The sequence below is a fragment of the Megalops cyprinoides genome, chromosome 4 (genome assembly GCF_013368585.1).
Source record: "Megalops cyprinoides isolate fMegCyp1 chromosome 4, fMegCyp1.pri, whole genome shotgun sequence".
NCBI lineage: Eukaryota > Metazoa > Chordata > Actinopteri > Elopiformes > Megalopidae > Megalops > Megalops cyprinoides.
This window is the reverse complement of record NC_050586.1, coordinates 40,477,501-40,503,996: the sequence shown is the minus strand read 5'-3', so window position 1 is coordinate 40,503,996 and position 26,496 is coordinate 40,477,501. Positions and strand designations below refer to the sequence as shown.

Sequence of the window (26,496 nt, the reverse complement as noted above, 5' to 3'; positions counted from 1 at the left end):
TCTGAATTTATAAATGTCAAAGAACAGGAACCTCATTTAGCTTTGAGTGACATAATACCCAACTCAAGTCTCCATCACTGAAAACTAACATTTCTTGGGGGTATGGAGAGATGACCAACATCAGTTGATCACAGTCTACATGTGGGCTGTAGACATGTGGAACATTGTCCAAGTATATCGGGGCTAAACTATCTAGAGTGACTACTGCAGTTGTGTGATTAACGGCAGTGATTGGAAGCATTTACCCTCATACCCTTATACACTGTACAAAGATAAAAAGTCAAGCAACCAAAACATAACTACAGGGGCAGTCCACAGAAGTCACCTTTAGCAGTAGTCACCACAACCCTAAAACTGAGAAATTTTGTCCTGATCTCAATGCCAATCATTTCACTGAGCTTCATTCAAACATCCATAACATTTTCAGTTATGCTGTTCACAGACACACAGCCAGACAGAGAGTCAGACCCCAGCAGTAGAGGTAATACAGGAATGTTATCCCCTGAAGTTTGGCTTGCTTGTAACCCCGGGAAACAGTGTGTGGGTGATGTCCATGCCTCACCTTCTTCTCCTCCTGCAGTGCCACAATCTCATGGTACCGTGGGAGGACAAGCTGCGCCCTGCTCCGCTGCTCCCTCTTCAGGTTGACATTCTCATAGAGGACGGTATGGTTCCTGTCACAGAGAAACAGCAGATCCGTCAGCCCCTGACTGCAGCGGCCGAGGGGAGCGAGCCTCTCTTCTGTCTATCATCCTCAGCTCAGACCGTTCCTGGTAGGAGTGCGGGGGTGGAGGCCCATGATTTACACTTCCTGTCTCCTGTCTCCATTACAGAGAGTGGGGGGCGGGGTTGGGTGGGGAGGAAGTTGTCCTCCCTCCTATTGAGTTGTTGATGATCTTCAGACAACAGTATTGAGAGGGAGCCCACTACATACAGTATATATGTGTATTTTGTATGCATCATTCTCTTTAATTGTCTAAATCACAGTGGGAAGGAGCATTTTAAACAGAGTATCTTCATATAATACAGGTTTCATATAAGATCATCCCCAGCTACACAAATTAGTCTCAACTGCAGCAAGAAAGGCATCGCTCTGAGGTCAGATGATATTCATAGCTAGTACAATGCTGAGTCGCAATTATCTTTTGTTTCTGATCAGTCAGCCAGGATGTGTAGAGGCTGCCAGAAACTGAACTGGTCTCAGAATTGTTCTTGCACAAAAACATGATACAAAAGCGGGACTTTGAGCCTTACGATGAGATGGCAGTGCTGAAATGAACATCATGATTATCTCAGCTAGAAGAACAACAACCTGAACAACAGCTGAGACAGCGCAACTTGGCTATGATGAACAATGGTCTGCACTTAGTCTTAATAGCTGCCTTGTCCTAATCACTGCGGTAATCACACTCATAAAATCTGACCTCCCTGACCTCCCTACCACTATATTGCCATCTAGTACTCTTAATTTGTCCTGATGCATCTCTGCCAGTATGTCTGCCTGGGCTGTTTGTCTAAATGTTCAGCTGCTCATCTGCCTGTCTGTCTGTCTGGCCGTCTGTGATTGTATGTCCAAGCGTCACAATCTGCCCAGTCTTTTATGCTGTATCTAGTCTCAGCACATGGTGAGTGGGAGCGTGCTGGTGGGGATTAACACTGAGGGGGACTCTGAGGGGGCCGGAGCTGAAGGAGGGGGGAGGATCACCTGGGGACACACGACGAAGCAAAACTCTAATTGAGCAACAGTTTTGTTAAAGTTTTTAAAAAAGTCAACTGTGACGTCAATGGGCCGATGGATGTGGCGAGATGGCCCCTTGCTTGCGTTTTTTCCATCCTTCGTGACGTGTCACGCACTGGTCGTTTCTTCAGAAACTGCTCGCGCAGATCGGCCCGAGCGCAGTGCCGGTGGACCAGCAGTCGCTGACATCTTGACGAGCCAGCTTTCAAGCTGTGCGGCCTCTGAGTCACCCAACGCCCCGGCTGCGCGGCTGGGAGCGCAGACCCAGAACGCAGGCGCCGCTATGGCGCGGAAACGAACCCTGAAGGCAAACCATCGGAACATACGCACTCGGTGGGTTCGAAGATGTGAACATCCCAAAAACCCTTTAGAAAAATGTTGACAAAAGACAAACTTCAACTAGGCTAATATTCACTGCTGATATTCCAGGCAAGATCAACTGCCTAAAATGCCACCACCTACTGATATGCTGTGGCTAACATTACTAGCTCGCTAATTACTGTTGTTAGCTGCATCATTATCTGTGCTTCCATTGCAGTGTTTCTCAATCCTACTCCTGGAGCCCCCCTGTCCTGCATATCTTCTATCTGCCCTTGCTCCAAACACACCTGATTGAAATTAGTGTTCTTGCTCTTGATTAAATCAGGTGTGCTCAGCTAATCAAAAGTGCCACTGAGGAGTTCAGTCAGGTAGGTAGAGCAGGGAAAGATGGAAAATGTGTGGAGCAGGGGGGCCCCAGGAACAGGATTGAGAATCAGTGCATTAGAGGATCAGGGGGCAAGTCTCAAGGTCCAACTCAGAACAGTGTGACAGGCTCTACAGAAATATTTGTAGTGCACATTTAACTCTGAGAAATTCTGGTTCATAAGCTTCAATTCCTGCAGAGAAGTTACGGGTGGTGCACATGCACATTTGTGTGTTTATCCATTTGTTTCAGTTGCCTGTAAAATTTTAAATATTTTTAAAAAAGGAAAAGTATTTAACTTGCAACTTGTTAGCATTGGATTTTGGGTCATCTTTCTCTTGTAACTACAAACAGCATAGCAAAAATAGTGTCTTTATCATCAGCAAGGCCATGGTCTGTCTTTTATTAGTGACAATATACAGAAGCATTGTAGAGTCTGTTCGGTATTTAGGCTGAGAAAAGCTAATGCAGTCTTTGGAAATACTGTACCGTGGTTTATATGTTCTTAAAGTACTCTGTGTATGTTAACATTGGAAACTAAAACAATGAGCTCAAACTCGATATGTTATTTTTTCCTCTCCACGTCAGAGTCATTGGACAATATTGGAACCCCATTAAAATCACAACCCTCTTAATATGACATATTTATCCCGCAAGGCAGAGAGAATATTAAGCGGCTTACACTGTAATTACATCTTATTTTACTGCGTTGCAGTCATTTCATTGACGTAGGCCCAACATGACTTTTGATGATGTCTAGGCGTGATAAACATACACCCACCTTTCTCTAATTTACTCTACATCTTTTGACCTTTTGGAACACCTGCACAACTGTTATAGCCAGCAGAAGTAGAGAAGTGTCACTTACTCCTCAGGCCTGTAGTCCGCAGGTCCAGGGCCTTCAGGCTCCTTCACCTCTCTGCGCTTCGCTGTCATCTTCCCAAAGTGCACCCCTTTATACCTCAGTGAGGAGGAGTTCTCCGCCTGAGACAGAGTTCCAAAGAAGCGAGGGCAGAAAAGAGAGGTTTTGTAATTAATGCATTCTAATTAGCGTGCAATTATTATGCCCTTTAGGAATCGGATGGTTTGATTAAGGGTTTGGAGACGCTGATCCCGAAGTTATTAAAATGGCTTTATGTTAGACTCCCCAAAAGGCCTTGGCTCTGCATGAAATTTGGGGGCGGATGTGGACTACCCTAGCGCTTTGGAACTGCTATCACACTGCAGAGGGGTAGCCACGCGGGTCACCATGACTGATGTCCTGTGGGACAATTTCCCAGACACCTGCTGCAGAACTGCAGGGGAAAGACTGGCAGTGCAGGTGACACGCACATGCTCTGTCACACAGACAGCCACTGTCACTCACAACACTGTCAAGCAGAGTTTTTACGAAGACATTGATGCGTTCAACCTTGCATTAGTTTGTGTAAGAGGAAAGAAGGGGAAATACCTATACATTGAGAGGCAACATAAATGCAACAAATTATCCTGGCTTAAAATTAATACAAAATACAGAGGGATCTATTTCTTAAGCTGAGAAGCTGGAGTGCACATAATGATGGGGCATTCGTGACACACTCTCTTCTTCCAATCCGTGATAAATCAGAGGACGTGAAATCCAAGGGGGGTCAATTTTTCCAGTAAGAGTTCAGCGTCTCATGTGTTAGTGTCTCCGTTTGCCGCCTGCAGCGTTCGCACCCAATGTGGTATCGACATAACACGAGGGTTTCAGACCCTCTCCAGACTCAAGTGCCGCGCTCAGCTCGGAGAGCGTGGGCAGCCGCGGTCACGACGTGGTCAAGATGCGGTCACGGTATCTCTCGTAACAACCCAGGGCGGCCCAGACAAGCTGTATTGAGCCCCTGATGGGAGAATAAGGGTCAGCTCATCCGCATTAGCGCATCAGCAAAGCATTATAGCCTGTACAAACACACAAGTGATCAAACTGAGTGCTTCAAGTTTGGACAACTGCGTATGAAGAAAATTACGTTAATGAAAATATTTGGATTAATCATTTGTGGCCATGCACCTCTGGGGAAAATAAAAAGACAAAATATTTTGTTGCACTTTTAATTCCTCTCAGTATGTCTGTGTTATGAAATGACTGTTGTCACATATAGTGTGACTGGAACCCATCTACTTTGCATTCTTCCTCCGCTCCTCTCTGCTCCTGCTGGCATTTGCAATAAGGCTCAGGGGCTTCTTTTCTCCCCTCTGCTTGAATGTCTAATAAAGTTGATCAGTGAGGCTGAATTAGAAAATCAATCACAGAGGCAATAACCGTAGGAACACTGGAGTGACAGGTCTGCACCGCCAGGCCTCTGTGCCAGTCTGCTTCATCACACACACACACACACACACACACACACACACACACACACACTCTCACACATTTCTATTCATCTTGGTTTTTTGGATCCCACTCATTCAAAAAGACACACTTCCACCTAAATGCTCAGACCACACCTGTCCAGAATACAAAGGAAGCGCAACAACCACTTTCCATACAGCAAAGAGCACTTCTTCTGACTGTAAATGCAACAAATTCAGCACAATGAGCAGTAGCAAAAAAAAGTTGATTCATTGTCTTCCTAGATTAGGAGTGCTTCCAAAACTCCTGTTTGCCAGGGTCGGCATTTTTCAAAATCCTCCGCTCCAAAATAATGCAATTAGACAGCTACTTAACTTTACGACCCAGGAAACTTGCAGGTAAAATTCCCATCTATCAGAAGATTAAAAGCCTTTAAAAGACAAAGAGGGAGGGGGAGGAGGGCAGAAATAAATTGATGCACTCTTGATAACCCTAAATCACTGAGGCTCTTTCTGCAAAGTGTTGACACAACCTACCTCAAGGACGCTGTTGACTCGGCTGGTCATTAGCAAATGAAATATGGTTTAATTGAAGGCAAGACCAGCCGGCGCTGCATTATTTTAAGTGAATATTGTAATATAACTTGAAGAATAATTACTAATGGCCCTCCGTGTTGACATCGGAATGGATGAACAAGGTGGTTTGTGACTTTTCGAAAGTGGCACTCCCATCATAATGTATGGAAATAGATTCTTGGAGAATTAAGAGGTCCGGTCGTACATTGGGTCAACTGCGAACAGACCTCTTACACAGTTATCTCATATACACACAGTTTTTCCTCTCTCTCGCTCACACACACACCCTTGAAGTGCCGCTGTAACTGTTTTTCAGCACATTTCCAATAGAAACATTCACCGACGGCTCCCTTCTTCATTATGCATGCCATTTCCCCTTTTACATAAATCACATTCTAAAGTCGTGCGGTAATTACCTGCAGCGCAGCATCAGGAAATCAATATTTGCCTGTAAGCAAAATCACGTAAGTCCAATGTCATTATCTTGGGGCCATGTGCTTCCAAATGCACTTCCTTAGGACAGTAAAGAGGGTCCGATGAGACCCTTTCCGCCCAGCTACTCCAGCATCTGCTGCTGGTAGCCGCGAGCTTCTCGGGCGCTATTTGCATTACCCGATGCATATTAACTTTGATGTAGTACACCTGTCAGCCCGCATCAGCGTGTATTAATATCTTAAATTGGATGGCGGGAGAACGGGAGGGGGCCGGAGGGGCGCACGCCCGACGCACGGGCCAGCGGCTCTTACCGCCAGCGGGCTGTAGAAGGCCGGCCCCAGTGTGTCGTCCCGGTGAGGCGCTGGCTGTCGGCAGAGCAGCCCCTCGCCCGTCTCCTCGTACCCGAAGGCCTGGCCGGGGGACGGGATGGAGGGGACGTCCGGCCGACCCGGGTGCCCGAGGCGGTTGAAGGTGCCCTAGAACCCGCGTTACAGAGGACAGGTCATTCGGCGTGCCAATTTCTCTGCCTTGGCCAGACGCTGGGTTTCAGTTTCAAATCCTCAAATCTGATACCAGCATCTGGCCACCTAATTATCCTCCTAACGGCTAATTGGCTATGTGGCCACTTGAATGGCTTTCCGCCCAAAAAAAAAAAAAAAAAATTGAGATGACCTAGCTGATTGATAAAAAAATAAAAGTAAATAAATACATTCAATATGGGCCATATATTTACATAACAAAGTAGGTTTAAGTTGTTATGAATGACCTGTAGAAAGCTATAGCAGAAAAGCAGGAGTTCATGTCTGCAGTGGGGGGAAGTGTAGAATAGTGGTCAGAAGCAGGGTTTGTAACCAAAAGGTTGCTGGTTTGATTCCCCACTGGGGCACTGCTGTTGTACCCTAGGGCAAGGTACTTAACCCACAAATGCCTCAGTAAATATCCAGCTGTATAAATGTATAACATGTAAAATTGTAACCTATGTAAATTGCTCTGGATTAGGGCACCTGCTAAATGACAATAATCTAATGTAATGCAGCGGACTTTGGCCCCAGTCAAGGGAAGGGTTAAACAATGAGAGGGGACTCTTACCATTTTAGCGATCTTCCTCCAAGGGCTCTCACTCCCTATGTGTCTGAGCCACAGGGCGTGCCCTGCTGGAGGGACGTCGTACGCCCCTGGCCCTGGTACCTCCGAAACGTTCTCCTCAAACCGCTTCGATCGATTCTGAAGACTCCGCCCGCCCACAATGTGACTCTGTAACAATGCAACTGGTATTTTTAGTGTTAAAATAAATAATGTTATCTTAGTGATACGTGCAATATCATACTGCATTGGATAAGACAAGAGAACATGGAGAGGGGAAAACAAAACACTGGCATCACAGGAGAGGTGGGATACCTTGGTGACCCCGGTGTCATACTGGCCAGGTCCGGGAGAGTCGATGTCGGTGGCCGACACGTGGAACAGTGTCTCTCTGCTGGAGAGCGACATGAAGGGAGCGTAGCAGTCTGCAAGCACCACATTTTCCTGTGAGTGACGTCGTCGCTTTGACTCATGTTCCTCTAAAGCCCGTTTGTGTTACCATTCTTGCTTCAGAAAGTAAAAGGGTAATAATAATACAAAATGCAAGCAATACTCCAGTGGTGACAGAGCAAGGCCAAGGGTAATCTGTTGGACAAAAGGTTGACTCTCAAGCTAATATCAAGAAGTAATTTGGATGCAGTCTAAAAAATGTGTGTTAACTGTGGTCATTTTTACAGTGACTCTTATGTATAGTGCTACTTTTTAGGCTGTGTTCCCAAGTAGGGAATGCTGTGCATTAGGCTTATACATTTGAGTTAAAAAGCACACAAACAAATGGTGTGGAGTGCCTGACAAAAATGAAAAAGTATTCAATGTAAAAACATGCTGTCGTAACTTTATAGTATGCAAGAATATAATTACAAATTATACAAAGTGACACTTTCAACTATGTGGCTATTTTATGGGCTGTGTGTAATACAGTATACGGTGCATATAAAGTATACAATTATCATCATTACTAACTATTCCTGGAGGAACTGTTTGCATGTGAATTCACTTTTAACATTGTAGAACTCCCACATTGTATTTGTATTTGCATTTACATTTACATTTACATTTATTCATTTGGCAGATGCTTTTATACAAAGCGACGTACACATGAGGTAGAGTGCAAAAAACCATAAGGAGTCAAGAACATTAGAAAGCACTGCATGACCAGGTTTCAATGGTTGGCCAGACAAAGTACAAGCCAGCTGGTAGAGCTGGCAAGTGCATTTTGCTGGGTATGGTATTACATGGTAAAGTACATGATAAAAATATGGCAGGCTAATTTGACTGCAGTTGATTGGCAGTGGAATAGGTGTGTTGGAATGTTTTCATTAATTAGTAATGTTCAGCTATCTATTGTGATATCACAATGGCCTGAATGGAACATTCAGTATTCCACATGGAATGCCCAGGGATGTCACATTTATTACACATTATACATTTATTTCAATGGGAAGTTACTTTAAAACATAATTTTAAAAAATTATAGTATCAAAAATATTCTGAACAACAACAAATTTACACATAAAATTGCATGATTTTTGTATGGGTAACATAAACCTGTTGAACAAAATTGTGCATACATTTCAGAAATAAAGGTAATAAGATGGTTAAAAATTACAATAAAATAATAATATAGTATAATAAATAAAATATTATGTTAAAGAATATAATAAAATAATAAAGATGAGAAGAATGAAAGATTCAGATGTTGTCACATTATTATATCAGCTAAACAATCCATATAATATGAATAGCCACAACATTCAAATGTAAGATTCTGCTGTGAGGTTTAAATCGTATCTATCAGTTTTAAAGTGTATGGGCAATTTGCATGCTTTCGTGCTTTTCATCAGTTTGTTTGCGTAGGTGTCTATAAATAAGCTACATGTGAAGGAATGTACAGTACATGTGTATATTAGTAAGAGTGTGTGCACGTCAATCAGTGTGTTAGTGAGTGTGTGTGTGTGTGTGTGTGTGTGTGTGTGAGAGAGAGAGAGAGAGAGAGAGAGAGAGAGAGAGAGAGAGAGAGATACTTTCCTTTTCACCACAGTTTCCTTACCTGATTTATTAGCTTTGGATTGACTGACCTCGTATGATCCCGGTCCTACATTGGATGGGGTGCTTCCCACTGGAGGGTAGGTAACCCGGAGGGCTCTCGCATACATTTTGAATTCAACAGTGGTAAGCTCTCTAACACCCCAAATGGGAGAGATATTTTGTAAGCTACCTTCACAGGAAATTTTTCGAAAATGAAAACAATGTCCTCACTCTCCCCAAAAAGATAACGATAAACATTAAAAAAAGAATAATTGAAAATAAAATTCCAAACACTATGTGAGACACTTGTAAACATTCACCATGGTAGTCAAATATTTTGATAGTAAGAGCAATACTTCAGTATTGACACTGGGTCTATGTTTGAATAAAGTGATTAAATAAGGTCTTCCGAAGAGTTTTGCTGCCGGTTTGCAAACTGTGCCTCTGTGGTGGCTGTAGTGTTGTCGCACTCGTACGTCGTTGCCTGGACACCGCGCACGTCCACTTGGTAACTTAGTCACATTCCACGTATGCGTGGCCTGACAGAAGTGGTGTAGGGTATTAATGTACCAACAAATTAATTGTGTCCTGAAAAGTGTGGACTGAACTGGTAACTGATGTGCTATGCTGTGTCTATGTACGCGCAATTCTGTGCTCCTCTGTGTGCATCCTTCTCTTGGAGAGTGTAATTTAGGAAGTTTTCACAACCGTCGGGGACGACGCGAAAACGCAAAACATATATCTTCACTTAACATGTTTGAGATTTTAACGCTTCATAAGATCGACGACTCGCTCTCCTTGCATATACAGGCTTCTTTTGTTTTCCATGGCTAAAAGCCATCGCTAGAGCTTGCAGGTGCGATAAGAAATTCTTTGCATGAAATTAATGTCAGTTCATTTATTACACTTCAAACGGGTGTAGGCAAATCTGTCAGATATTTTACACGTCTTCCTATCCCACTATTTGCAATGACAAACTCGTACATGTTGTCCAAACGCCACCAGAGGTCGCCATTTACATACGAGAGACATTTTCTGAATTTTCCTGAATATTTGACACACACACGCGCACACACACCAGAGAGAGAGAGAGAGAGAGAGAGAGAGATTACAAAGTACCTGGTGGATGATTAATACAACATACATTTTTTGTTTTTCCAGTTGCTGCAATAAACTAAAAATGTCTTGTGAGGACCTTAAAGTAGGTCAGGACCCAGCCATTTTTTGCGGCACTCTGCCACTAAAATATGTTTGCTACAGTATATTCATTACCACCTTCTGTCTCTACAATTAGACCTAGTGGCCCCAGACCATTCACACTGTAATCCAGTATCTTATTGATTCTAAGAAGACTCTTAACCATTTTATAAGATTTATATTCATGCACCTACACTACCTCCCACTTGAGAGTACTCTGTCACTTGGCAACAGTGATCCCTGGTTGACCTCAGGGGACAGATTATGTTTAGGGCATGGAAAGGTTGCTGTGATTTTTAACACAAGTAATGGATGCTGTCTTCACTGGAGAGATGTGTATTTGAATGTTTAGAGAGAGAGGGAGCGAGAGAGAGAGACAGAGATAAATGGAGATATGAGAGAGTAATTGGCAAAATTATATATATATATATATATATATATATATATATATATCCAGAGTGTTGACAAAATAACGCCAATATGAATACTTATTGACTGATGAGCTAGGCTTTCAGGACAGCTTCAGTCCTTCTTTGAATGATTAAACACAAATTTTGAATTATTTCTAGGGGGATATTGGACCATTCGTCATGGAGGAAAGCCTTCAATGTTTTGAGAGGTTAAAATCTATTCTGCACTCTACATTCCAGAGCTTCCCACAAAGGCTCAATGATGTTTAGATGTGGTGATTTGCGAGGCCATGGAAGGTGTTTGACTTTGTGCTGGTTTTCATGAAACCACTCTTGAATCTATGTAGCTGTGTCCATGTTTGTAGTGTAGAGTGTACCTAGCTGCCTAACATAAAATGTCTAAAATGCCTTGGCTGTAATTCTACCATGCAGAGTAATACTTGGACCCAAACGACTCCCACCTGATGGCTGCCCCCGCCATGAAAGTTTTCACCACCGTGTTTAACAGCTGGGAACAGGCAATATTGAAGGTGTCCTTTGAATTTCTCTAAACATAAGCCCAGAAAGATGTAGGAAAAACAGTACAACAGCTCATCAGACCATGTTACTTTCTTCCGCTGCTCAGAAGTCCAGGTTTTGTGCTCAATATACCAGTTTAAGCACTGTTGCTCAATGCCTTTGGGGTCAAGAGGCTTGCAAATTGCAGCCCTACCATAATTACCATGTTGTTTAGCGACTATCCTGTTAAGTATATGGCACATTAAATAATTGTGCCATTTCTGGGTCTGACACATCTGCAGTTTGGCCATCAACTATTCTACCTCTTTCAAAATCTGTTAGATCTCTCGTGTTGCTTTAGATTCTCACATCTTAAAGTGTTGATTTTAAAATGTCTTTTAAAGCAGAAACATATTGGTAATCAGTATTGACATTAATATGAAACACATGTAGAGTTTCTAATTGTGATTTAGTTACTTCAAAATACTAGTCTTTTTTCATTTGGTGTTTCCATTATGTCTACCCTCTATATATAAACACACATACAGACAATAACTAGAACATTCTGTAATTTTTGTGGAATACTTTAAATATATCGTTATGCATGAAAATGTATGGATTCCAAAAATGAAAAGTACATTTTGATAGCTCTGCTGCTTAAATGCTGTGATCAGAAGTGAGGGCAGGTGTGCTGTAGGGCCCAGTCTGCCCAAGTCACACTGTGTGATAATGAGTTCTACTGTCGAGAAGTACCATATCCTCCTCATCATCTTTGTTCTCCTGCTGTCTCTTTTTTAACCTCTTTTCCATCTTAACCCTTTTCCAACTTTTCCATCTTCTCCCTTTATTTCCACCCTCTCAAGCTCCTTCCATCCCCCACTGTAATTAACCCCACAGTTAGATACAGTTTGATACCTGCAGTCAGATTCAGTACCTGTATTCTGTAACTATAGATACAGGTCCTTTACTGGTGTATATTTTTAGTTCTGGATCTCAGATGCTGAAATTGAAAGTGAGGAGCTCACTCGGTCTAATACAAGAACATCACTGAAATTTCTTGAGAGTGGTATTAAAAAAATATTACTTTGTAATGCTGTGAAGAAGCAGGAAAAAAAGCTCAGTACTCACATCTTCACAACATCTTCATTTATTCACAAGGCCATTCGTGTGTGTATCAGGGCGTAATTTTACATCTGCATTTGTTCTGGTTCACAAATCGCACCTGAGTAATTTCATGCAGTGGTTGACTCATGACGATCTAAATTTTTACAATCTACATTTCCGCATATGTATACAGAAATTGCTTGCTTGTATAGTCTAATTTAATTGGAACTAACACAGGATAACAGACCACACAGGAGAGAGTGGACAGAACCAGGTTCTGTGGGTGCGATATCAGCAGTGCAGAGGGTTAAAGGGACCAGGGACAGCTAATGATGGAAAGAAGAAACAGACAGGGAGGGAAGCACTGAGCTATAGCAGGGCGGCGGCACCTTCTCACATCATGATCTAATCTTCCTCCCCCGTCATTCTCTCATTCACCCACATGTGCGTGTTTCAGGCGTGTCTGTATGACACATTAGTGTGTGTGGTTATGTATTGCCAGAGAGAGGGGTTTTCAACAGTGATTCTAGCCCTGATATTTATGTACTTGATTTCTTTGTCCTTTACTTATGTTTGAGTCAGTTCAGAAATTCTGTAAATGCTATTGCTTTTCTTTGTGTAGCACAATTAAATTTAGGTGCTTTTAAATTGGTTTCTCACTGGATTTGGTCCTCTGTTGTATTTTAATTGTCCCATTCACTGTAGGCACCTTTGATATGAACGCCTACCTCATAAATAATAGCAACGCTAACACGAATTGATATTGTGGATATTGTCATCATCATTGATCAGGCCACCCTTAGCCTTAGCCCTTAGGGGTTAGCAACATCAGCTATGACAGAAGAATAATGATAACGAAAATAATAAGTAGAATAAAAACAGAGCTTGTTTTACCATGTACATTATAAATCTGTACGACAGACTGTTGTTTGGCTTTTTCCACGCGTGTGCTTGCAGGTCCCGCAGGTGCGTCCCGTGGGTTTATCACGGAGGCTCTGTATTCTGCGACATCACCCCAAATTACCCTGCACCTCCCTGAGCCAGGTGACTCCACCTGAGAGGCCTCTGATCCCTGTTTGGGGAGTTGCTGTGGTGCGGTACAATTCGAGAGAACAAAATCACTGCTCATTTTTTCCTCATCCTAATTAGCCAAAATTCAGCATTTTCCCCCTTGTGGATGTTTCAGTGATTTGTTGTGCATCGAGTTTGATGTGTATATATTTTAACTTGTGTGACAAAATGCTTATTAAAAGACCAGGCCTTGTGATCACAGATGGGTAATTAGGATATTGCTATTTAGAGTGTATCTTTAGCATTCATTTTATATTTCGCTCTAAAGTGTCATCAACTGCACTCTGCAAAGCATTACCAATATTTATGCCAGTAACAACTGACACAATAGACAATGACGCTTTGACATTTAATACAGACCTAAACACTTGGAACAAATGAATCTAATACTGACACTCACCCCTGGGAGTGTGCAGGGGGCTCAGGTGTGTACAAGTGACACGATTAAAGGCAGGGCAACTGAGCGGGAGGTACACACCTGGCAGGTTACTTCCTGCCTGGCGTAATGAGAGAACAGTGGGAGAACACATGGGGCTTTTTGTGGGGAGATGTCCATTCAAACAGCTGGATATCAGATAGTGTCAAATCTGACAGCTGCACATGCTGTTGCACCATTCAGCATGGGTGGTGTCTTCACTGTGGTCACTCTCTCATCTCCATGTCAATCTCCCCTTTAATCAGACGGGTTTCAAGTTAGGTGCAAGGGTAAGAACAGTGACCATATCATAAACGTGAATGCGAAGGATTTTGTCATTTTGATTCATTTAAGAATGTAAAAATCTCATGGAAGAATTCAATTATAGATGTACATTGTTATTGCTCTTATAGCAAGGATCGGATCAAAAAACCTTAATGTATGTGTGAGTGAGGAAACAAGTCAGATCATTTATGGACATGATCCAGTTGTACAGAGGTACACTATATGGACAAAGGTATTTGGCCACACCTGTTTTTCAGGGTTTGGGCTAGGCCCCTTATCTCCAGTGAAGGGCAATCTTAATGCTTCAGCATATCAAGACATTCTGGACAATGCTATGCTTCCAACTTTGTGGCAACAGTTTGAGGAAGGCCCTTTTCTATTCCAACATGACTGTGCCCCAGTGCACAAAGCAAGGACTATAAAGACATGGTTTGATGAGTTCAGTGTGGAAGAACTTGACTGGCCCACACAGAGCCCTTACCTCAACCTCCTCGAGCACCTTTGGGATGAACTGGAACGGAGATTGTGAGCCAGGCCTTCTCGTCCAACATCAGTGCCTGACCTCATAAATGCTCTACAGAATGAATGGGCACAAATTCCCAGAGAAACACTCCAAAGTCTTGTGGAAAGCCTTCCAAGAAGAGTGGAAGCTGTTATAGCTGCAAAAGGGGGACCAACTCCATATTAAAGTATATGTATCTGAATACTTTTGTCCATATAGTGTAGTTTAAAATTATGCAGATGACCATGAACAGGCACTGTCCGTTCTTAAGTCTCATCTATAATTAGCTGACATCAATTTGATAAAATGTGGTGAGTTATAATCATTTTGGCTTTTTATCTTTCTCCGTCATTAATTGTGCTGTGTGCAAAGTCTGTGAATACACACTACATTCCTTATCTTTCAATAAGGGTCTTTTTTACAATGCAACCACAATTTAGGTTGTTTTTGCATTGTGTTTATAGTATGTATGCATTTACTGTTATTCTTAAGTATTGAAATGTCAATCATACTTATGTTCATTAATCTTTTTGTTCTTTAAAACAAAAAAAAAAACATAAACACATAGAAAGCCAGAATACGAAAATCACATTTTGTGTTCACAATCACAATCACAATAATTATTCAGTTACATATTAGGGCCAACAAATATATTTTAAAATGTATATAGTGGTTTGTGTGTTAATATCAACCATTTATTTGTTATTTTTAAGGTCAGCAATACTTCATTAATTCATTATTGTGGTGGAACAATGAAGTATGGTTAAGCATATGCACAAATGATTATCTTTTTCATGGATTTCTTCAGGTCAGACCTGTTGCACTACAAGGGGCATTGCTCATACAGTGCCAGTTGAGCAAGGCCCTTGGCAAGAACACTGAAGAGAGTCTGTCAAAGGACAAAAGCTTAGATATAGCAAAATCATGCTGGTGGTAGCAAATTCATAACGGTTCCGTGTCAAGTGAGCCCAGATATAGCCCAGATAAGGTACTTCTTAGGAGAAGAATGATTAGTGAGTGCAGTCGGGGGGAGACTCAGCCAACCGGATGTATAAGTCATTCTGCCATGCAATGTCTCATGACAGCAATGATATGACAAAATGCTGTTAACTCATCCTTATCAAAAGAAGTTATAAAACCAATCTGGTGATGTTTACATACTTGGATTCTGACAGTTTTTCTTGGAGTACATTCAGAGTCTGAGTCAAGAAGACATATGCCTGACTTGTCTAAATGAGCACCTGGAAGCTGTAAGCAGGCATGGGTAATGTGGAGGCACAAGCTGTGAGCTCCGCTGATGCGGGAGAGGGAAGATGTGAGCACAAAGCCCCGGCCTGCCTTCTGTACCCAAGACAACCAGCGCTCAGGGGGGTCTACACCACAGCCTGTGGTACACTCACACTGCTAGGCACCACTGTGGAACCAATACTGTGACGCAAACCATAGGCAAAGGAGGGTTATGTAACAAAGGCGTAACCAAGACCATTAAAGGCAAGCTCCAGTACAATTACTGACTATTTGATAACCCCTGTCCCCTGTTATTCATCTCTGATGTTGACCTTGTGGTAAGGGGTACAATACTCAAGATTTAAAAAACCTTCTAGTTCAGCCACAGTCCGCTCCTCAGACACATTGGGTGCATTTAGGATAATGTACCCAGCTTGTTCAGTATGTAGATTTGGCCCTCCCAGCTCGGGCAAACAAAAACAATTCCACCATAACTTCACTTGATTATTGTAGTTTGTAATGATAGTGGCTGTAAAGGCAGTAAAGGGGTTAGTAAAGGTTATTTTTGCATGGCATGGGAGAGTTGATTTCAAATAAAATGGTATGACATAAACAGGCAAGTTGAGTGTGGGTGGTGAGACAAATGTAGGTAAGGCAGGTTATGGTAGATTAGTATTAAGATATCACTGTTAGTAGGATGGTGGCATTGACCTTCTAAGGTTGGGTGACTTTTATTTTAATTGCTGTCTACCACTTGTCTATCAACTGAAACTGCAATGATTTGTGAAAACAAGAAGAATTGAATATGATCTCTTTCTTGTCCTTTATTTATACATTTTTTAGCTGTGATGGATTTCAGAACATTGAATAGAATGTTCATCTCGGTAACAAAGGTGGCCTGAGTGTAGGTCCAAAATTCCCAACTTACTTTTCAGTTCAGAATGTGGAGCTACATTTACAGCATTGTAAATCATAGATTGATCAACCTTGAAAGGTTTGGACTGTAAATCTCAAAATGTCCTCTTTCAAATTACACAATCAACAGTTCTCCACAATAAAAAGGTATCAAACTCCCTGCCATTCAATGTTCCATTACCCAAACTCTCTTGCCTGTCAAAAACCACAACAGTATTGACCAACCCGGTTTACTGCATGTGATGCAATTCTTTTATCTGCAAAGACTTTAGCTACCATATTGGTAAAATCTGAATTGACAGAACCCCCCCCCCCCCCCCCCCCCCTCCCCCAAGGTTCTTTCAACCAGAGTGCATTATCCATCAGCTACTAGGCTGCTAGAAGCACTGTAGAAATGCATCGTTGTATGGCATTAGGTTGGTATGATGTGACTAGGTAAGAGCACTTCAAATTTCTAGCATATTTCTTGTGCATAACAGAGTCATATAATTTTTAGCGCAACAGAATCCTGAGCTCCCCACTGTTCACAACAAGGGCCTTCTGCAGAGGAACAGGACTGCTCAGCTGTAATGAGGATCCTGAGTGCATTTCCTATGGCACTTTCACATTTCTGAAAGCCTATAAATAAGGAAAACCACATTTCACTTTGACTTCGTCTCTGCTGCAGTTCACCTCCTGCTGAGGTATGGTCGTTCGGATATGGATGGTGTCAGGGTAGGTTTAGTGGGTATTTCATGGGGAATGAGGTGGCTGAGACTCAAGGGTGTGTGGCAATGTGCTTTTGTGGTTGTGTCTTGAGTATGAGAATCAGTATATGAATGTGTGTGGGGAAAAAAAGGTGTTTGGGTGCCTGTTTCAGTACATTCAGTCATTTTTCCTAGATTCACCCAGTTTTTATGTATAAAATATTCACTGTATGTTGACATCTGCGGTTCATCAATCTGAATGACTCCCAAATTACAGTGAAGGAGGGAGTATAGAAGTCCATCATGGAAGTTCAGGGGGATGGAGTGAAACCTTACATGTTCTGTTTTGTTTAATTTCCTGCCTTATTCTTCTTTTCACTCTTTCAACAGCTGAAAATGGTGACAATCCAAAACTGAAGTACCTAGAAGCAACATTTTTGCATGTCTAAATCAAACATTGCAAAGATAAGGAGCTAAATTTCATTTGGGAAAAACTGTAGTAACGGCGTACTTCGGAAGAATATGGAATAAATCAAATAAGCATAATTCTCAAAGAAAATGTGTGAACATTTACATGTACATTAATGAGGTGATGTCTACATATTTTGTAAAATAACAAAGCCATGCATGTTTGCTGCTGAAGATCAATTCTATTGGAAAATGTATTGAAAACCTACAAACGTCTCGAAAGGCAGGAGAAACGGGAAAACGTCGACGCAGTCCCCTCCTTTTCCTTACGGTTCACGTTCGGTTGTGCCTCCCTTCCAATGAGTCTCATAGCAACTGTTGCCCAGTGAATCAGCGCCATAGTCACCGTAGTCCTGGCGACTGTAACCCACCAACAACAACAACCTCGCTCCATCACACCACCTTCACCATCCACATCCTCATCAACCCTCTAGTCCTCAGCCCAGGTGAATATATATCCTTATTGTGGCTATCTCGCTATTTTTTGTCTGTGACCATAAATTATTTTCCCTTCACACATCACTCGATTTGATAATTCGCCAATCTGTGCTCTCGCTCTTTCATTCTCTTTCTCTTCTCTTGTGAACTAGCTAACGTTAGCTAGTAAGCTAGGTGCCAGATATCTAGCCGTGTAGCTAGCTAGCCACACAGCTACTGCAGTGGCACCTTGCGTGCTAACTGGCTAGCTAGCTAATTTAGCAATAAAATAATGTGTAGCATTTCCTGCCCTATCTTATCTACGGCATTCATTTGTCTTCTGCATGGAAGACGATGTCTGTGGTTCACGATTCCTTGTTTCAGGTAGCTATCTGTAAGGTTTTGGTGTGGTATTCTGTCTTTGTTTATTTATTCTTTTATCGCCTACCGAGTTAGCTAGCAAAATAGCTTCCCCAAAAGCTAGCAAGCTAGTAGGGTTGCTCTTTGTTTAGTCTTTATCAGCTAAGCTAGCAAGCACAGGTACCTAGCTGTAATGCTCACTTCAAAATGTGATTTGCGTCTGACGGTTTAATTTTTGACAGAAATATCTGTTGGTATGTTTTTCTGAATGATCAGATAAATTATTTCAAAGTAGCCATTTCTGTTCATGTCGAACCGGGAGCAACCTTAGATGGCTAGCTACCTACACGGTAACACAACCAGTAAGCTAAGCAAGGAATCGTTGATAAAGTACATACAGAAAAGGTCAGGAAATAGCTAGCTAATAATTCAGATGTTTGGACAGTTCGTGAAATTTTAGTTAACGCTATTTGTTCGCTAAGCAGCTGTTTTGCTGTTTTAATTTAGGATGGTTAATAATATTGACGGCTATTGTTAACGTTAGCCTGTAGCTGATTTTTCACATGCTGGTAATGACACTCCAGTCACGTTAGTGCGCTAGTTAGCAATTAATTAATGTTTATTTAAGTTACTAGCTAGTTGTGTAAGCTTGTCTGTCACTATCCATTCTTGACCGTACAGCTGGCAGGCTAGCTGACTATTTGCAGTTGTTGGATGAGCTGGTTAGCTAGCCGGCTTGCTAACAACGCGTACTAAGAGAAGCTTGGGGAATGAAATGGGAAATGATGGTGATCGCTCGCTTGCTAGCTACCTATTCCTTGGTAATATTGCAATTGGTCAGTTATTGTGTACATAACGTTTTTCATTTATCTTGTTGATTGTTTGGGAAGACAAATCCGATTCTTCCGCTGCAGCTGCATCACGATAATGAAATCTGTACTATCAATGAGATTTTTTTTTTTCAAATTGAATCCTGGCTAGCTAAATGGAAGTAAAAAAAAATAGCTAGCTACTAGCTATATATGTCATCCAATGGTTACGTTCCAGTGCGATCTTATCGGCCTCCTGTCCAGTGTGCGTGCGCGCGTAATGTGTGCGGGGGGGTGTTCACGACCCCATCCCAGGTGATATAAAGTACTGGGATTCATTCACGAAAGTTTGATAAGTGAAAGGACTAAATTAAAATGAGAGAAAAATAAAGACATAACGTTGGCAAATTCCATAGAAATGAACCTATTGTATTACCCGACGAGTAGGGTGAAAAGATGGAGTTACAAGTTTGAATATTGCGTGGGAAAAAAGTAATTAAAGTAATCACTATTGAGTAAGATAGCGAGCTGCATGAGTTGCTGAAAATACACGGACGGATAGCAGAAATGCAGAGTGTGTGGAGCTATAAATTCCCGTCGAATACAGAGAAACCCGTGGGCAGCTGCTTATATTTGATTGTTTCTGTCTTTGGTCACAGCTGTTTAGATGATGTTACTTGCGTTCCCCCTCTACGCTGTTCAATAATAATAATTAAAAAGCAATAGCGCTGGGTGTTTTTTTCTGGGTTTGATAGCTAGCTATATGTGATAGGACTTAGATAAACGTTCCTAATAATATTCGTATTGAACAGGGTCTCTTTACTGATTTATTAACCCCATTGCAAGGATTAGGCACGTCACAAATAAGATTTATGAAATTCCAAGATATTAAGTAGGAGGATGAGCGTGAATCATTACATCATTCGACAGATTGACACATCATTGCTGATGGCAAAGGGCAGATAGGACTCCCTCTAAGGGTGAAATAGGGAAGCAAATAGCACAGAGTTTGTAAGCATAGCATTGCATGTTTTAAACTGTTTTTTTGTCTGCAGTTTTATGCTGTGTTGTTTTAACAATGGATATCCAGTCATCCTTGCTAGGTGAGAACAGGAAAACATATGTCACTGAGCATGCATAGTTATCGAGTCGAAGGATGTCCCATGTGATCAGTAACTATACACTAGGGGTCTGCCAGGGGTTGTATCCACTGCTAGACAATTAGCAAAACCAGTGTTCGCCGAAAATACCCAGCATCTGTCTCAGAGTTTGCCGAAATACAAACATATAATAACATCACAAAGAATGTTTTAATGTCCATACCAGTATATCTGCCTCAAAGTAAGGGACACCTTGCCAGGAATAGCCTTTTAATATGTTAAAGACTTTTACCTTCAGGTGAAAATTGTCTGAGGTAGGACAATTAGGTAAGTTTTTTTGCATTTTGTCAAAAATGTTAAACACACAGTTTTGTTGATTCCATTCATAATAAAATGGTATTAATTGGTACGTGGATTTAACAGGAGCTACATTTACCGAGACCCTTCGCCGCAAGGTGGTCATTAGGCAGATCTGGCTTGCTTCAGCTCCATATTGACTCTTGCCTATACCTGTTAAAGCCACACAGGTGCACTGCACAGTGTATTTCACCAGGGGAGCCACTTCCATTTTCCATGGCAACACACTTCTTATGTATTAAAGGAAGTAAAACTCAGCAGGGTATTTTAATATGATTTGGTGCAAACAGGTCACTCCACTTGTATTTCATCTTTGCGTCAGAATAATCGGGGTAATTGATTATTTCGGCAGGCATCACTGAAACACTTTTGGATGATGTAGGTCTTTTTCAATCAAGATTATTTATTACGAGGGTTTGTTTAATAAGATGTCACTCAGCGGAGGTGTCCAAACTCTTTCATTTTGTGTGTGAAAAGTAATGAAAGTTTGACCTGCATGTGGTCAGCATAATAGGAGATTTCATAATAACTCCTCAATAAATCTGTGACAGTAGTTGTAAGAAAATCAGTAGAAATGTCTTTTGCACGTTGAGGTGAGACGGTTGAACCAATGCACATGATTTCACTACTATGCGGCCTATGTCTGATTAAACCCCAGCAGACTTTAATGGGACTTAAAACACAATTGTGCCACAAGTGGGAGAAGCAAAGGGGTGGATGTGATCTGGTGCTTACAAAAGCATTTGCAGTTGGGTTCTAAGAAGCCTAGTGCTTGTGGGAACATTGAACCTTTCTATTCAATGTAACAGCAATGAGTGTGTCCTTTGTTTTTTGGAACTAGTTCAAGCAAGTGTAATATGTAAATATCATCTATTTATATATTGATGGTTATATACTGCTCATTTGCTGACTATTGTATGGTTAGATTTTTTGGAAGCCCGAGTCAGTAGTCTTTATGTTCTCTTCGATGCGTCATAGCCTTTACATTGTGTTTATGGCTGACTGGGAAATTGTTCTTGTTTTATTGAGGCATGAAACACTTTACCTGGGCCAGTGTCAGTCAGTTTGAAAGAAGAGGGCGGTTGGCATCTCCTCCCACCTGTGTACAGTCGTAAGACTATAAATAGTACAGATCGATATACAGACCAAGTGTTTGGTGACATCTGTCAAGGGGGGTGGGAGGGTGGTGGGTTTGAAGCTGATTGATGACTGCGAACAATTAGTTTTTGCGCGGCGGTATCGGCTGCGCTCTGCGTATTCTCGCAGAAATGGAGCACAGTGACTCTGGCTCTGTAGTGCCTCAGGGGTTCCTCTTCTCCATGCTCGGTACTTTGCTGGACAGTCTGGCCAGGTTGTAAGGCAACCGGGGGCTTCTCTTCAGCGGCCTCGCCGCCCCATATCCTGTGTGAATGTGAGAAAGTCAGCAACGCCCTACGATTTCAGACTCAGGTACGGCTGTGAAAGAGGGCAGTAAAAGGTAATTGTAAATGAATAGCAGGAGATCTCGGTGGTAATCGTTTCAGTGACAAGTGGAATAGCTGAAATAGCTGGCATTTTTTTTCTTCTTTTCTCATTTTAGTTCTGTTGTACTATGGAGACAAGGAGGTCCAGCTGTGGGCTTCTTTGTGCCAATTTTGAACCCCAAACCCAGCTCCCCTCAACTGCAAAGCCTTAGGCCTGTGGGAAACCAGCAGAAAGAGAGGAACAGGAGGGGCAGTAGGCCAGAGCTTCTGGTTTCCTCATCTCTGTAGCCTCCGATTAAGTACCAGCCAATCCACCCCTGTTAAAATGTGTCAGCCAGGGGGCGGTACCAAAGTTCTGGGTGCACCAGCAGCCATACTCGCAGAGAGACAGGTGATCTCGGCTGATGGCGGCGATGTCCGTGACATACCGGGTTTATTCAGATTTTATCGGCAAACCTACAGCTCCAGGGTTATTGATCGTAGACGTGGACATCTTTAAAGGTTGACGGTGATAGCTGGTCGTTCTTATCAGGATTGCTGATAGAGTGTATCTGCTGAAAGATGCCAAATTGAGGCGCGTCCTTTTCTGGCAGCGATAGAGGTGTGTATGTGCGTGTGTGTGTACATTGCAAAGGTCTCGGATCACTGAGAGGTTCAAGCTGTGCTGTTGATGTTTAACTTTTTCCTGAAATGATCAGTGTGGAGTTTTTCATTGTTTTTTTCCCCACACAGAATTAAGAAGTTTCTATGAAGCCCTTTCCCAATAATAAAATGCTTGCTGTGAGGCTTGCTCATCTGTGATTTCTAAGCTAGCAGCATCAAATTGAAGCGTTATCAGCTGGGAGATGTTCAGCCTCTGGAGCTTACATTATAGCTGTAAGCATTCCATATGCCCAGACAAAAAAAATAATGGATTGAGATCATTAAGAGGAATATGTGTTTTAGCTCAGTCAATACACTGAAAATATGTAATTTTTTGATGTTTGGTGTATTGCAATATATTTCTTGCTTTGCTTATTTTATATATTTATTATATTTACAGCTATATACTGCGCATGTATATAATGTGTTTGGAATGTATTCTTATATTATAACACATATTTCTCGGTATATGGAAATATTTTCATATGGGTGGGCCTGTGTTGTGCAGCTTATCATGAGGTATTTTATATGACGTCTCTGTTTCATCTTGGTGAATTCTCTGCAGCGAGTGCCTCTAATGTATGTGTGTTTGTGTTGGGCTGAGAGGGACTCGCGTTAGCGTTTGCTCAGGTAGGGAGACCAGAGGCAAACAAAGCAGTAAGGAGTGGAGGCTGGTGATGTTCAGAAGGAGGGCTGGCTGAGCGCACTTCCTGGAAGTTCCTCACAGTGTTTTTCAAATGCAAAAAGGCTGTACTGAAGGAGGCAGCCGCCCAGCGAGCCCGCCACCGCAATGCCTCTTCTGCACTGAGGAAGACCCCAGACGGCAGGGGGAAGTAGGGAACCCCCCCCTTCCCCCAAAACGCACGACACAGACTCCAGAGGCCGCCAGCCACTCCTCCGCTCCCCCCGCCCCACCCCACCGCTGTGGGGACAGGAGAAGAGAAACTGTCCCGTCAGCAGATCTGGTTACCACTTACCTCGCGACAGGTGCGCTGTAAAAATAGGCCCACGCCACCTGGCCCCTGTATCCTGTTTCCTTACCAAACGCCTAACGAGCAGCCGATCAATTCAATTATTCATTCATCCATTTTTATGACCTCATGTCTGAAAATGCTGTCTGATTTCAGGCCATGGATGGCGTCCACCGCACGGATCCTCAATAAAACAGAGCCCGCATGAATATCCAGGCTCATTAGAGGACCTGAAGCCCAGCGGTCGTATTCGACGCAAATTGTTGATAAACTCGGGAGCAATGCGTCAAAATTGGCGGCAAGTGAGAAGGTGATTCGGCGTGGCTTTCGGTTGTAGTCGCCGTGCTGCTGTAACATTTAGTTTTAAGAAAAAGGGTGAAAGGGCTGTGCCAGAAAAAAAAAAAACGAGAGATGCCTTGAATTTTGGTTTTAGTTAAGGAGCAATTCTAACCGCTTTGGTGTTTCGTTCTAATGGGCCCCTCATCCCCAGAGAGTGCCTGAACGATGTCTCCAAACGCAACGCCTGGCCAACCTTTGGAACTTTGTCATGTAGCACTTCTAATATCGGGGACTCTGTAGGGTTTTGCCCTTGTGTTGTTTTGTACCTCACTTGTAAGTCGCTTTGGATAAAAGTGTCTGTCAGATGTAATGTGATGCAACAATGCAAAACGCGTTAGCCCGCACCTAGCCTCCCGAACGTCGCAAGAATCGTGAACGACAGAAGGTGGGTGTCTCATTCTGTCCTGATTAGCCGACGTGGTCTGGTTTATTAAGAATTAAACTGAAGTGCGGGAACATATTCTATAGTGTTAGGGACTATAACATGCAGCTGCGTTCACACGGATGATTCAGTTGTTGTTTACAGTAAAAATAGAAACCATGTTAAAACTCCCAGGTCATCGCAGCCTGTGTCGTTATTAGCAAGAATCGCCAACCCGTTTTTGTGCAATTCATCATCCCCATTCTCCGATTCCGCCTTTTAATCATCAATTAGCAGCTAGATTAAATTAATGATGTATGAAACGGTTTTGCAAGCAGGGCGGTGTGGGCGGTGCTGTTTCTCTCTGCTCAAGGCCAGCAGTGACCAAAAGTCCCCAGAAGAATCGAGGCAAATGGAGATTTGTTCTAAACGCCACGGCACTCGGGTGTCTCAGAAACTCCTCAAACTGTATCATTCACACAGTAATGTAGGCAAATGCATGTCTTGTCTAATTGTTTGGCTTGGGCTAGTACCACGAGCAGTTAAGGGGGCCTGTCCCTTTTTATCGTGTTCTGGTAGTGTTTTTCATGTCTGAATGTGCAGTGGGCAAATGCATGGCGTAGTGAAGGTGCACTGGTGCTTTTCTCAGAGGCATTGTGCTGTTTCGCACACCATCTTCTGATCACATGTGCACCCCCGGGTGTGCTCTCAGCCGGCTGCAGACCGGCGCAGGAAAACAGAGATGTTCCGTAGTTTCTGATGTTCCGATAGCGTGGATGTCATGGCGACACCACTCACACACACGCACACACACACTCTCACTCACAGACGCTTTATCCCCCCCACACTTTTCCCTGCTCTCCCCAGATGTCAGTCTGATTGGAGGAGGGGGAAGGAGGAAAGGGGCTGGTGGGTGGGTGGGAGGGCGGGGAGAGGGAATGGGGGGGGGCCAGATGGAGGTGAGCGCCGGCCCCCTTCTCCTCAGGCCTTTGTGGCCGTGAGGCTTCACGGGGCCCGCAGATGCTCAGCGGAGCGTGGGACTTAAGTGGGCCGCAGGGGAGCATGGAGCATGTGCGGGGGGGGGCTGGAGGAGAGAGCCAGGTGGTTGTTTACAACAGGTCTACCCCCACCCCCCGCCCCCCCTCCCTCTCAGCAATATTCAGCTCCATTGAGGCCCTCCGCGGGGGAGCAGGTGCGCGGCTTTGAATGGAAGGACCTGCCTGATTCCAGCGCGGCAGGTCGAATTTGCCCTCTCTCCCTCTCTCCCTGCAATCCCTGCTCCGTGACTGCTCCCTCCGTCCCCTGCTCTCGGGTCCGTGCGTGGCGCTGCGTGTGTGGTGGTGGGGGGGGGGCAAGGGGAGGGGGGGCGCTTCAACGTCCGCACCCGCGCATAGCCGGTTAGCAAACAGAAGAGGGTAACATTTGGTGGCATTGGTGTCTGCGTCGCTCCCGATGAAAGACCGGGGGAACGCGACCCCGTTCGGTGAGGGCGTTCTGCTGGCCTCCGGACCTGCTCCGTGGTGTGAGTGAATTCTCAAAAGTGCCTCTTCGCTGAGATGCGCCTACAGCTAAATAACAATATTTAAACTACTGCAATGAGTTGGTTCATCAGGAATGTAGCTCAGTTTAGAACTGCCTTCATGGCAGTCGTTTGAGTCACTTTTTTATTATTAAAATGTTTGTTCATACATATGTGGGTGTGTGTATAGATGTGTATAGCTTTTCTAATGTTAGTTAGATGCACATAGTTAGCAACTGTTAGACATTAAGCCTAACTAAACATAGACACATTTTTACCTCAACAGAAACCAGAATTAACATTGTTATCGGCAAGGAGCAAGAAATGCTAGGTTTCAGTATCCACTTCGGTTTTTAAATGTAAACAATACTAATAAAATTAGCAACTGAAATCTCAATGTATGATTTTCTTTGAACAATATGTAATCACCACCCTTTCCTTTAATTTAGAGCTAACCAGCCACCATCGCAGTGGTTTTACAATCCACTAATTGTTGCTATGGAAACACTTGTTTTCTAAGTTGCA

At 43.0% G+C, this 26,496-nt stretch overlaps 2 protein-coding genes across 2 annotated transcripts in view; one reads left to right on the top strand and one right to left on the bottom strand.

Annotated features, from left to right (window-relative positions):
• stpg2 (sperm-tail PG-rich repeat containing 2) overlaps nt 1-8,983 on the bottom strand; it is a 47,948-nt gene extending 38,965 nt beyond the window's left edge. Inside the window, exons 1-6 of the mRNA XM_036526855.1 lie at nt 8,878-8,983; nt 7,143-7,252; nt 6,834-6,998; nt 6,056-6,220; nt 3,292-3,407; nt 563-674 (exon numbers count right to left, since the gene is read on the bottom strand). Coding sequence (XP_036382748.1) covers nt 563-674; nt 3,292-3,407; nt 6,056-6,220; nt 6,834-6,998; nt 7,143-7,252; nt 8,878-8,983 — 774 coding nt within the window. The remainder of the gene's footprint in view (nt 1-562; nt 675-3,291; nt 3,408-6,055; nt 6,221-6,833; nt 6,999-7,142; nt 7,253-8,877) is intronic.
• A 9,404-nt stretch (nt 8,984-18,387) lies between these two features.
• The window catches only part of rfx3 (regulatory factor X, 3 (influences HLA class II expression)), a 29,886-nt gene continuing 21,777 nt past the window's right edge, over nt 18,388-26,496 (top strand). Inside the window, exon 1 of the mRNA XM_036527869.1 lies at nt 18,388-18,434. Within this exon, the coding sequence (XP_036383762.1) occupies nt 18,395-18,434 (40 nt within the window). The 5' untranslated portion in view covers nt 18,388-18,394. The remainder of the gene's footprint in view (nt 18,435-26,496) is intronic.